At 43.1% G+C, this 14,278-nt stretch overlaps 1 protein-coding gene across 4 annotated transcripts in view; it reads right to left on the bottom strand.

Annotated features, from left to right (window-relative positions):
- Positions 1–850: 850 nt before the first annotated feature.
- Positions 851–14,278, bottom strand: part of TPK1 (thiamin pyrophosphokinase 1) — a 689,236-nt gene continuing 675,808 nt past the window's right edge. For all 4 annotated transcript variants that reach the window (XM_040353163.1, XM_040353161.1, XM_040353162.1 and 1 more), the window contains one exon: positions 851–2,101. In XM_040353163.1, coding sequence (XP_040209097.1) covers positions 1,971–2,101 — 131 coding nt within the window. In that variant the 3' untranslated portion in view covers positions 851–1,970. The remainder of the gene's footprint in view (positions 2,102–14,278) is intronic.

Here is a 14,278-nt window from a genome sequence, read left to right as displayed (position 1 = left end):
ATATGCTCCATGGCAGCAGGAGTTCCTCCCAATGCTTGGAGTAGGCTAGTTACGGAACATGGCTGAGAGCCCATAGCTGAAATTTATAGGGAGGGGTCCAATTGGGTAGTTATGGAGGTGGGGCCAACCCACACGTATGCTGCCACGGTAAGTATTTGATAATAAATTTTCCGTTTTCTATATTGCTGATGGAGATTTACCCAAATTTCTTGTCTGGTGAAACCTTTATCACCATAACTGTAAGCGAGGGATAATCTCTGTAATGGAGGCCCAGTTAGCAGTAGAAACCCAACAGTGGTTCTAATCCTTCCCCACTCTATAAAAAACAAAAAAGTTTGGACTGGACAAACACATCAAGGAGCAAATCCATAAAGGAAAACATTTTAAGGCAGTAGTTAAATAATGGCCCAATAACTAAGCATGCACTGCATGATAACATAATATAGGATAAAAACTAACACTTTTCATAACTCTATCAACAATTGAGCAGAATTTTAAAGCTTAAAATAGTATTAAACACGCACAGGAAAAAGTTTACCGTGGACAGTGCATTCTCTAGGCAAACTGTTAACTTGGTGAAGGGAGGGGGGAGAAAGGAGGAGCAGGGGAGTGCCTTGTCATCTTAGGCTATAGGGTTGTGTGTCTCTATTGATGCACACAGTGTATGAAGGCACAACTCCAGTCCCTGCATGCAGGGGCGGCTCCATAGTATACGGCAAGAGAAAGGAGCCACCCTGAAACAGGAAAACTGGGGCAGAAGCGGTCTTAGCACCAGCTTAAATTGGAAAACACACAAGGAATACAAGATAAAGAATTTGCAATCTATGTAAGTGATCAAATCAGTTGCTTTAAATAATTGGCACAAAGGAGGAACTTACATTGAACATAAAGTGTCCCTTGTGCTGGTTATTGCTATGTTTGTTGAAAATTGAATTCCTCTGCTTCCCTGGATACCCCTGCATTTGTGTTATTCCAGTGTTAATATGAGCCTCAGGACCGGTCAAAGGCTTTTGTCAAAACTGCTGACTTTGCCCGTCCTTTCTGCCCCCTCATCTCCATTCCTTAAAGATGTACTATTGCTTCCCGCATTGAAAAGTGCTCTATGAATGGAGTAGGAGGACCTTCGATTCATCCACCTGCCCTACATTAATTAGAGTGCTATTCATTGCAGGAAGAGGTATTACTTCTCTTATAAATAAAGCAGGGCGGGCATGGTTTGCACTTCTGATGAGTACCCGTGAAAGATACAGCAGGTTGCATTAACCTGGGGAATCAGACAAATTAAAATTCATTCAATGTATTCTACCTGGTGTCGATTAAAAAAAAACAACTAAACTTAAAGAGGAACTTCATCACATTTTATAAACATTCAAAGTCAGTGGTTATAAATATTGTAACTACTGTCTTAATTTAGATGATTCTTCTCATTGCTGCTGGTCCTCAGTGCCGCCATGTTGGATTTGGCTGTGACTTTCTGATGAATCATGGCTGGCTCCACACTAATCATGTGCAAGATTGCCTGGTGCAGGAGACTGGCCCTGCAGCCTCCTGGGATTTGTGATGTGTCCCAAAAGGCTGCGGGCGGGGAGGAACAAGCAATAGCCTTCTTGCAATGCCTCTGCAACTCTATTACAGGAGGGGGGAGGAAAAGAATAAGCAGTACTTCACTTTGAGTGAAGTTCCTGCCCATATTATATGCAATCATGCTTATAGTTAGAAGAACACCCAGTTTGGCAAACCTTTCTTGATATACATTTGAAAAATAAAGAAAATGCTGGCAATATGAAAACAGTGTGGAATGTAAAATTTTACCTACGTCTTAGCAAGTGTATAAAATATCAGAATATAAACAGTATTTCACATAGCAATAAAGTTTGGCTTTCGAAAAGTTTGTTTCCCATGAGGATAATCATTTGAACATTACAGTTGTTACAGTTGAATTCTCTAGAAGCTGCTTTTTTAGAGTCTTTTCATTCATTGATGGAGGACTTAATTCCCATGGTCCATATTAGAGGACTATCGGTTTCCACTGTAACAATGCCACTGCCATCGTAGGTATTTGAGGTGCTGACCAAAGTTCCAAATGCCAGCACTCCAGCAGCTGAAAAGAAAGAGTTAAAAAACGGTTACTACCTGGAATTCTGAACATAACAGAAATGTTTTCTTCATAGCACAATTGTTCATGTAAGACATCATATCTCATCTAACAGCACATATGCATAGATGTTATTGTAAACTCTTTATCTCTGAGGGTTCTCATGCCGCGTACACACCAAAGTTTTTTAATGTTGTTTTTTCATGGAAAAAACAACGTTTTTCTCGGCGTGATTCTTGTCAAGCCTGCCCTGCATACACACGATCGTGAAAAAAAATGCCAGAGCAAAGCACGGTGACGTACAACACGTACAACGGCACTATAAAAGGGGAAGTTCCATTCGGATGGCGCCACCCTTGGGGCTGCTTTTGCTCATTTCGTGTTAGTAAAAGTTTGGTGAGAGAAGATTCTCGCTTTTCAGTCTTCGTGCTTTTCAGTCTGTTACAGCGTGACGAATGTGCTCCATTATGAACGCTAGTTTTACCAGAATGAGTGCTCCCGTCTCATAACTTTCTTCTGAGCATGCACGTTTTTTCCCATCGTTAAAGCCTACGCGACCGTTTTTCATGACGTTAAAAAACGACGACGTCAAAAACGATGAGAAAAATTAGAGCATGTTCTACATTTTTAATGCCCATTTTTCACGTCGAGAAAAATGCTCTGGAGCAGACCTGGGCAAACTACGGCCCGCGGGCCGTATACGGCCCGGCGGACCTTTTAATCCGGCCCCCACCGCCGAAATCGCCGCCGCTGCCACGTTAATCACTGCGGCGGGGAACATTACAGACAGCGTTCGTTTGAACAGCTGTTTTCCCCGCCGCGCATAGACACTCCCCCTTGGACGGATCTGTCCAATCGCGAGCAAGGGGGAGTCACATAGACACTCCCCCTTGCTCGCGATTGGACAGAGTGGGAGAGGGGAGTGTCTATGCGCAGCGGGGAAAACAGCTGTTCAAACGAACGCTGTCTGTAATGTTCCCTGCCGTGGTGATAACAGTAGGCAGCATGCCTGGAATCGGCAAGGTGTCTGCACACAGACAGTGAGATTCCTGAGCAGTCCTTGCAGGCACGGTGGGGAGGAGAGGGGGGCACCAGATGCGAGCTGCACTATGCTCAGAACACTCAGGAGAAGCTCTTCAGCATCTTATCTTGCCCAGCTGTCACACTACCCCGTGTTCTGAACTCTTATACAGCCCGCACACTGAACTGAGTGCCTCCTCTGTAGCTGCAGCCGTACTAGACAGGAGAAGGACGATCCCCCCAGGTTTGGCTGCTGTCCAAGTAAGAGTGATCAGTCAGAGCAGCAGTGAGGGTGGGCGGAGCAAGAAGATAACGTTCTCTCAGCAGCCCCTGTCCAGCCCAGCAGTCACCAGAACTCACCCCAGGCCAGCTAAGAAGTTCCTTAATCAAGCCTTGGAAGCTGCCAGGTGAAATGCCAACTTATATTTGTAGAACAAGTTAGGTTAGTGTCAGCTTGTTTCTGTGCCATGGTCTGTCTGTAATCAGTGTTTGCAGATTACTGTTTAATTATCAGTATCCAGCAACTCTGATAAGACCCCAGACCAGGACAATTCTACTACTTCCCAGGCTCATTACAAATCTGTAATGGACATTTTTAAGGCTAGATGTTTTGATTGGAAAGGAGGTGAGCATCTGCAAAAATTCATGTCTGACCAAGCATGTGATCAGTTACAAATTATTTAAGGTCAGTTACAAATGTCTAAAAATCTCTCTTGCTCAGTATAAATCATTTTGGGCATTCTGTATGTAGCTGTTAATTTTTTACAAGAAATCTGTATTTTAGGCTAACTGAAGACACTCAAAATTTAGCACAGTTTGGCATCTTCACCCTGGTCACCAGATAACCTTGTCCCGGCACTGGCAGCATTGCAAGGTCAGTGTCACTGGGCACAATAGGAGACAATAGCATTTGTATGGCCACAAAGAGTTATATGGACAGAATATCATCTTTATGCCATTGTGCCCATATAACTGCTATTGTGCCTAATATAGATGATGTTGCACCCATATAGAGGCACACCAGAATCTATATGGGCACTAAAGCAGCTATATGGGCATAACAGCATAACAATGCTTTTGTGTCCATATAGATTTTAAAATCTCCACTGGCTTGAGCCAATGCTGCACCATGCGGGTGTAGTTTTTTTTGTAATGGATTGATTGCTTAATTGCATGTTTATTTATACCTTTACTTGCTGTGGTCGCTCGCAGCATATTTTTCATGGTTCTGCATGTGGCTCAGATCGCTACAGCAAATCCAGGTACACTCTCTCCCCAAAAAGTGCCAAATGTGGCAGAGGAAGGGAGGAGGGTGCAAACAAGTGGAGTTTCCCCTTTTGGGCCGAGCTCTGCTTTAAAACTGCCACAAGCCACCAATAAGGAGGGTAGATTGAAAGTAGAATTCCAGCTTACGCTAGCCTTAAAAACTTCCCCCGCCCCCTTACCCCTAACACCTATGCAGACTAACCTATTTTCAGACTGTTCCAATCTGGTCATGTTATCTCACCTGTGTGATCCAGCAGCGTATGCAGGGGAGAGGAGCGAGCACCAATAACAACTGTGACATGGGAATCGATGGGTGACATCTGCTCATCAGGCTTTATCAGCCATCGCCAAGCACTTTCTCCCATGTAGCCGCTGTTGACTGACAAAGGTAAGATCACACGACCAGACCTTAAAATGTTGCCCCCCTCTGAAAAAAGTTCTGCAGATGCCCATGGTAGGCAGGGCAGCCACTTGTGCCAACACACGCAGCCACTGTGCCACCATAAATTGTCGCCACTGTGCCCATCACACGCAGCCACTGTGCCAATCACACGCAGCCACTGTTCCCATCAAACGCAGCCACTGTGCCAATCACACGCAGCCACTGTGCAATCAATTGTTGCCACTGTTCCAAAACGCAGCCACTGTGCCAATCACACGCAGCCACTGTGCAATCAATTGTTGCCACTGTTCCCAAACGCAGCCAATGTGCCAATCACACGCAGCCACTGTGCCAATCACACGCAGCCACTGTGCCAATCACACGCAGCCACTGTGCCCATCAAACGCAGCCACTGTGCCAATCACACGCAGCCACTGTGCAATCAATTGTCGCCACTGTTCCCAAACGCAGCCACTGTGCCAATCACACGCAGCCACTGTGCCAATCACATGCAGCCACTGTGCCAATCACACGCAGCCACTGTGCCAATCACACGCAGCCACTGTGCCTATCAAATGCAGCCACTGTGCCAATAACACGCAGCCACTGTGCCAATCACACGCAGCCACTGTGCCAATCACACGCAGCCACTGTGCCAATCACACGCAGCCACTGTGCCCATCAAACGCAGCCACTGTGCCATCACATGCAGCCACTGTGCCAACACACGCAGTCACTGTGCCATCAATTGTTGCCACTGTGCCCATCACATGCAGCCACTGTGCCATCACATGCAGCCACTGTGCCATCACATGCAGCCACTGTTTAATCAATTGTTATTGATTAAACAGTGGCTGCCTGTCCCCAGCGTCTGTCCCCCTCCTGTGTCATGTCCCCAGCGTCTGTCCCCCTCCTGTGCCATGTCCCCAGCCTCTGTCCCCCTCCTGTGTCATGTCCCCAGCCTCTGTCCCCCTCCTGTGTCATGTCCCCAGCCTCTGTCCCCCTCCTGTGTCATGTCCCCAGCCTCTGTCCCCCTCCTGTGTCATGTCCCCAGCCTCTGTCCCCCTCCTGTGTCATGTCCCCAGCCTCTGTCCCCCTCCTGTGTCATGTCCCCAGCCTCTGTCCCCCTCCTGTGTCATGTCCCCAGCCTCTGTCCCCCTCCTGTGTCATGTCCCCAGCCTCTGTCCCCCTCCTGTGTCATGTCCCCAGCCTCTGTCCCCCTCCTGTGCCATGTCTATAACAAGTACTCGTACCAGTTGTCCAACAATGATATTTACTGCTTTTTATAAAGAAATACAATTGATTTTATGCAGTATTGAGTTTAGCCTTTTGGCCCGGCCCTCCAAAATATTTTTAGTTTCTCATGTGGCCCCATCGAAAAAATAATTGCCCACCCCTGCTCTGGAGCCTACACACGGTCGTTTTTAACCACTTAAGCCCCGGACCAATATGCAGCCTAAAGACCCAAGGTGTTTTTACAGTTCGGGACTGCGTCGCTTTAACAGACAATTGCGCGGTCGTGCGACGTGGCTCCCAAACAAAATTGGCGTCCTTTTTTCCCCACAAATAGAGCTTTCTTTTGGTGGTATTTTATCACATCTGCGGTTTTTAGTTTTTGCGCTATAAACAAAAATAGAGCGACAATTTTGAAAAAAAAGCAATATTTTTTACTTTTTGCTGTAATAAATATCCCCCAAAAACATATATAAAAACATTTTTTTTCCTCAGTTTAGGCCGATACGTATTCTTCTGCCTATTTTTAGTAAAAAAAATCGCAATAAGCGTTTATCGATTGGTTTGCGCAAAATTTATAGTGTTTACAAAATAGGGGATAGTTTTATTGCATTTTTTTTTTTTATTTTTTTTTTACTACTAATGGCGGCGATCAGCAATTTTTTTCGTGACTGCGACATTATGGCGGACACTTCGGACAATTTTGACACATTTTTGGGACCATTGTCATTTTCACAGCAAAAAATGCATTTAAATTGCATTCTTTATTGTGAAAATGACAGTTGCAGTTTGGGAGTTAACCACAGGTGGCGCTGTAGGAGTTAGGGTGCACCTAGTATGTGTTTACAACTGTTTGGGGGTGTGGCTGTAGGAATGACGTCATCGATCGTGTCTTCCCTATAAAGGGAATGACGCGATCGATGCGCCGCCATAGTGAAGGACGGGGAAGCCGTGTTTACACACGGCTCTCCCCGTTCTTCAGCTCCGGGGAGCGATCGTGACGGAGCGGCTATAAACAAATAGCCGCGCCGTGGTCCCGGATCGCTCCCCGAGCGGACCCGACCCCCGCATGTAGCGGGGGGGGTCCCGATCGGACCCCCCACCCGCTAATAGGCGAGGACGTACGTGTACGCCCATGTGCCTGTACGTGCCATATTGTGGACGTATATGTACATGCGGGGGTCGGGAACTGGTTAATGACCAATTTAAAAAATGGCATTTTTCTTGTCATGAAAAATGGTCGTTTGTACGCGGCATCATTCATCCAGACTAGTAGGCTGTATACATACAGGTATGTACTGTGAGATGGAATAGTGATAACTTGGCAAGCAGATGATGACTTTGCAGTCTAATTTATCTCAATATTCTCCGATTTTTTTAGAATGGTAATATTTTCAGCCAAAAATCCAATAATATATAATCTAAAAATCATTGCATGCTGAGAAATTATAATAAATTAGCTATGATTACCAAACAGATTGGAAGTTTAACAGGCTGAAGAGACAACTTTTTACAGCAGTTGTGTATTTTGGTCACTAGGTGGCAAAATTCACCTATTTTTGTGAACCTTACGGCTTATAAAATAAATACTTAACCAGAACATTGGAGCAGACAACGGAGTCCAAGATTTCCCAAAGTCTCCTTGCGATTGTACTGTATGGAACCTTTTATGAGTACACTGATCTATGATATCGCTGTCTATTCTAAGACTGATAACAGAGAATATGCCTTGATAAATTCCTATCTTTTCTGTATTCTCACAGCATGTTTTTTCATAAAGTGCAGAAGGAAAAACTGTAGTCTTTTCATTTAGAAAAAAAATAAGTGCATAGCACAGAAAAGTAAAATAAGATAAAGGTCATATTTCAAGCATCAAAAGGTGATCAGGGAAAAAAGAACCTACTTATACACAATGACAAAAGTACTGAAAGTCACAGCAAAAAAAAAAGGAAAAAACATAACTCATATGACAATTCTATATATGGAACAGTCTCCTAATATATCTTACTACCCATGTTTCTTATTATGCCCCATGCTAGACTGTATTTCAAGAATTGCATTGACTGTACACAGTGTTAAATAAAGCCATTACTATTTTCTCCATGCACAACAAAGGGATAAAAATTGTCCTCACTGATATTATATATATATATATATATATATATATATATATATATATATATATATATATATATATATATATATATATATACACACACACACATACACATACACAGGTGCAGCTAAAAAAAAAAAAAATGTCATCAAAAAGTTTATTTATCTCAGTAATTCAATTCAAAACATGAATTTTTACACGCAGGGTGATATATTTCAAGCATTTCTTTATTTTCATTTTGATGATTATGGCTTACAGCTCGTGAAAACCCCAAATTCAGCATCTCGGGAAATTAGATTACAACACAAGTCCCCTTTCACACTTGGGCGGGAGCAGCATTGGCGGTAAAGCGCCGATATTTTTAGCAGTGCTTTACCACCAATTTCGCAGCACTATTTGGCCGTTTTACCCCCCGCTAGCGGCTCAGAAAGGGTTAAAAATCACTGCAAAGCACCTCTGCAGAGGCACATTGCCGGCGGTATAGCCACGGTGTCCCATTGATTTCAATGGGCAGGAGTGGTGGAGGAGCGGTATACACACCGCTCCTTCACCGCTCCAAAGATGCAGCTAGCAGGACTTTTTTTACCGTCCTGCTAGCGCACCGCTCCAGTATGAAAGCCCTCGGGGCATACTGAACCAGACAGAGACCATTTAAAGACTCAGGAAACATTTACAGGTGTTTTGAGTTTATTAGCTGATTAATGTAACACCATGGGCCAGATCCAGAGAGAGAGTACGCCGGCGTATCTACTGATACGCCGGCGTACTTTCAAATTACCCGCGTTGTATCTTTAGTTTGAATCCTCAAACAAAGATACGATGGCATCTGGGTTAGATCCGACAGGCGTACAGCTTCGTACGCCTTCGGATCGTAGATGCAATACTTCGGCGTCCGCTGGGTGGAGTTTGCGTTGTTTTCCGCGTCGGGTATGCAAATTCGCTTTTTCCGACGATCCACGAACATACGCGCGGCTGTCGCATTCTCTTACGTCGTCTCTAGATCAACTTAATGTTAACAATTCTTGTCAACCTATGTTAATCTATTAAAAACGTTTTTTTGTGTATAAGTTGTGATTATGTCTTTACGTGGGTGCAGCCTTTCTGCCTTTTTCCGATTGCAAACTTAGATAGACTTAATGCATTAATATTAGTAGGTTAGAGCCAGGCAATCTAGGCTGTGAGTTCATGAATACCAATATTTTTTTTTTTGGGCAAGAAAAGGGTATATTTCTATTCAAAATAATAATGTGATTTGACAATGCCAACATGTTAGGTTAGGTTCACTTTAATAGGTTTTGAGCTGCATCCTAACAATTGGTAGTTTGTATAACTGAAGACTAAGCTGTGTGGTAAGACATGATTCAATCCTGTGTTGGATCAGTTTTTTGTTTTTTTTTGCTTATTTTAGCACAACTGAAAGCTAAAATAATGGAATAAGTGAAAAGGAGACTAGAGCTCCACCTACTGACTAAAAAGAAGAACGCAATATTTGTATGCAATATCCTTTAACTACCAGATATGGAGAAAAAAATTATTTGAATGCCTGGCTGAAAATTAAACAAAACCACTATGCATTCCCATTAAGCATAGTTCATTTTAAAATGTATGTTTATTTTTCCCTGTGAACAATTGAAAAACATAATGAACCATAGTATTGCTATAATTATAATACTCCTTATTTTGTGTACATTCTATGCTATGTTTGAATAACATTTACCTATTCTTTAACCAATTAACTCTGTAGCACTGAAAAGCACTAATTATGAAAGTACGCTCTATGATGCTTCACCCCTGGCTTTGAACATACGCAGTACACGAAAACATATCTTTATGGTGATCCTCGGGCCTCATTAAGGCCGTACAAAGTGGATTAATGTTTTAAATATGCGGATTCAGCACAGAAGACTCTTTACTGTTTAGATAAATCCATCTTGTGGCCTAATTTATTATCCTAAGGTCTGCACAGTCAGCAATAGCAGTCTATGAAGATGTTTTATCAAATATTATCCAGGTGCAAGCTGCGTGCTACAAAACTGCAGGGCAAAGCTCCATTAAACATTATGCTGGCTGAAATGGTAATACTAAGAATATATGTAAGGGCAATGAACTGTGGGAGCTGGATACCGGAAACCTCTACCAATTCCCTGTGGCTTATATTCCAGATGGTATGCTGGAGTTTTAAATTAATTTATTAATTTTCAGGCCATTGAAATCCAATGTGTGACTCCACTTTTTTATGACACATTTGATACTATAAGGGATGGTAGTAAATTCAGTATTTGCTGCATATCTTTAGCCATAATTCCTGTAAAAGTTTTTTGAAGCATCAGTTTAGTTTAACTGCTTCAGCCCCGGAAGATTTTACCCCCTTCCTGACCAGAGCACTTGTTACAATTTGGCACTGCGTCGCTTTAAATGACAATTGCGCGGTCGTTCGACGCTGTACCCAAACGGAATTCGTGTCCTTTTTCCCACAAATAGAGCTTTATTTTGGTGGTATTTTATCACCTCTGCGGTTTTTATTTTTCTGCTACAAAAAAAAGGGACAATTTTGAAAAAAATATATTTTTTTTACTTTTTTCTATAATAAATATCCCCAATTTTTTTTTTTTTTTAAACAAATTTTTTCCTCAGTTTAGGCCAATATATATTCTTCTACATTAATTGGTAAAACATTTTTTTTATTATTTATTGATATTTTACTAGTAATGATGGTGATCTGCGATTTTTAGCGGTACTGTGACAATGCGACGGTCAGATCGGAGACTTTTGACACTTTTTTGGGACCATTGTCATTTATACAGTGATCAGTGTTATAAAAATGCACTGATTACTGTGTAAATGTCATTGGCAACAAAGGGGTTAACGCTAGAGGGTAGTGTTCCCTCAGAATGTTCTAACTGTGTGGGGATGTGTGTGACTAGGAGAGAAGCCATATTGTTTTTCCTACTTCGTACAAAGAAACGATATGGCTCCTCTCCTCTGATAGCACAGGGATTTGTATGTTTACACACAGAAACCCCCATGCTGGCACTCATGCACGCGATCGCGCATGGCCGGCGGCAATCGTGTCCGCCTGCCAGCGCATTGGGTCCCCCTCTGTGCAGCAGGCGCGTGCCCTCTGGTGGCCAAAAATGGGTAGAACGTACTCTTACGGGATTACGCTCAGGACAGCCATTGTGCCGCAGTATATCAGCAAGTGGTTAATAGGAATTGTTCAATTTTGTCTGCTAGTTATGTTGTTTGTCTACAGCGGAATACTACTGTTATCCACACTGGACTACTTACATGAATCACTATTTTAGTTTCAGATTTTCAAAAATAAAGGAATTTGTGGGAAAACACGAATTTTGCTTTTTCGGCACTGTGTTACTTTAACTCAGTGTTTCTCAATTCCAGTCCTCAGGCCCCCCCAACAGGTCAGGTTTTCAGGATTTCCCTCAGATGAAAAGGCTGTGGTGATTACTAAGGCAGTGAAACTGATCAAATCACCTGTGCAAAATAATGGAAATCCTGAAAACCTGACCTGTTGGGGGGGCCTGAGGACTGGAATTGAGAAACACTGCTTTAACTGAAAATTGCGTAGTCATGCAACACTGTGCACAAATGAAATTTATATAATTTTTCCCACAAATAGAGCTTTCTTTTGGTGGTATTTGATCACCATTGTGTTTTATTTTTGTGCTATAAACAAAAAAAAAATACAGAAAATTTTGAAAAAAAAAACAAAAACAATATTTTTTACCTTTTACTATAAAAAATAACCAATTAAAAAAATCAAATTTCTTGATAAATTTAGGCCAATATGTATTCTGCTAAATATATTGGTAACACAAGTCTCAGTAAGCGTATATTGATTGGTTTATGCAAAGCATTTACAAACTATGGTATTTTGGAACTTTTATTTATTTATTATTTATACGAGTAATGTCAGCGATCAGCAACTTATAGTTGGACTGGGATAGTATGGCGGAAAGTCTGACACTAACTGACACTTTGTGGTAACCAGTGACACTAATACAATGATCAGTGCTAAAATCATGCTCTGTCACTGTACTAATGACACTGGCTGGGAAGGGGTTAACATCTAGGACGATCAAAGGGTTAAATGTGTGCCTAACATGTGTGTTTACTGGGAGGTTCTTTTACTGAGGAATGTGCTGATTTTTATTCCCTGCCAGGGAAACAAGAACCAGCACATCCCCACTGACAGGACAGAGCTCTGTATTGTTTACATACACGGAGCACTGTCCCGTCTTCCTTCTCGTTGATCAGCGGGTCATCCATTGGGCAGCTTGTGCTATGACTAATCACAGCACAGCCGGTGCGCCTCTACCCAGAAGTGTTGGATCACATACAAGGTATGAGTACCACTCTGCCACCATACTCATACAGGAGGCAGTTGGCAAGTGGTTAAAGCCTATCTCCAGAGAAAGGAACTATCCTCCTTTGCAGTGGGGTTGCCCCAGCACTGCAAGGGTTAAGAGTTTGAAAGGTCTAGGGAACAGGAAAAGCAGTCTTACCTACTCGATCCTCCACTCCCCCAGCAGACAGTGCTCCCCTACTTTCCAGCAGTGAACTGTTTCTCAGCATCCTTACATCCAATGCAGGTCTTTGAGCCCTGCATCAATCTGATGATGTTAGAGGGTATCCAACCGTTGGAGCATAGAGAAAGAGAGACTACAGGGACAAGCCATGCAATATGGAGACGTTGGCTGGAGTGGAGCATTAGGTAAGTAAATCAGTTTTTTCCAGTCCCCTAGATGTAAACAAGCATTTAACCCTTGCATGGGGCATACCTACTGGATGGGAAGATTTTTACCTTCCTCAGAGTTCTGCTTTAAGCCCTCGTTCACACCAATACAATTTGACAAGTTGCACCCTATTTTCAGCAATGAAACTCTTCAAAACATTATGGCACAGATTCAAGAAGCTATTGCGCCCGCGCAACCATAGGTTGCGCGGCGCAATAGCTGTTTTGCTCCCGCGTAGCGAATGCCCCTGATTCAGGAACATCGCTACGCGGACTGCAGCCTAGGATATGACAGGCATAAGCCTCCTTATGCCTTCATATCTCAGGCTGCATTCTTGCGTTGTCCGCTAGGGGGCGCGGCCATTGTGATCGGCGTATAGTATGCAAATTGCATACTACCACCGATTCACAAAAGTTGCGCGGGCCCTGCGCACGCAAGGTACGGAGTTTCCGTACGGCGACTTTAGCGCAAGGTTGCTCCTGCTATAGCAGGGGCAGCCAATGCTAAAGTATAGCCGCCCTTCCCGCTCGTGAAATTTAAATTTCACGTCGTTTACGTAAGTGATTCGTGAATGGCGCTGGACGCCATTCACGTTCACTTAGAAGCAAATGACGTCCTTGCGACGTCATTTGCCGCAATGCACGTCGGGAAAGTTTCCCGACGGAGCATGCGCTGTTCGCTCGGCGCGGGAGCGCGCCTAATTTAAATGATTCCCGCCCCCGGCGGGATCATTTACATTAGGCGCCCTTACGCCGGGCTATTTAGCATAGCGCCCGCGGAATTTACGGAGCTACTGCTCCGTGAATCGCGGGCATATCAAAATATTTGCGTGGGCGCAGAGCAAAAATCGTTGCCCTTTGCCCACGCAAATATTGCGCGGATCTACCTGAATCTGGCCCTGTGACTCTGAAAAAGGTTGCTGCACTACTTTTCTGCAATTTCTTTGCGACTTGCATTGATTTCTGAGATCCAAATCACACTGTTCTGCGCCTTTCAAGTTTTGCTGAAGAAGCACGATTTTAAAGCCACTCTGATGTGAACCAGGGCTGAATCAAACATGTAACAGAAGACAAAATAACAAAATGTCACTTTCACGGGTTAGCTGACACTCCCGAGTGTCTTCATACTTGACCTCCTTTTGAAAGAATTTGTATCACTACATGTTGTGTCTTCTGCAGGAAAATCTCCTCAGTGCAGACAGAGTTTTAAACTGTCCCTATTCCATCCAAAACAAAAAATAAAGTTTGGCTATAGATATACTTTAATTATCAAACCACAACTAATCATCAAGCATAAAAATAAAAAATAAAACGTTACAAAAAAATTGGTCTATAAACATAGCACGAATGTCACTTGTAATAAAGAAGTTAAAGAAATATGCTTGTGTTTATTTCACAGTGATGACAAGACAT

The sequence above is a fragment of the Rana temporaria genome, chromosome 5 (genome assembly GCF_905171775.1).
Source record: "Rana temporaria chromosome 5, aRanTem1.1, whole genome shotgun sequence".
NCBI lineage: Eukaryota > Metazoa > Chordata > Amphibia > Anura > Ranidae > Rana > Rana temporaria.
The sequence above is the reverse complement of the archived record's forward strand: the minus strand, read 5'-3'. Positions and strand labels throughout refer to the sequence as shown.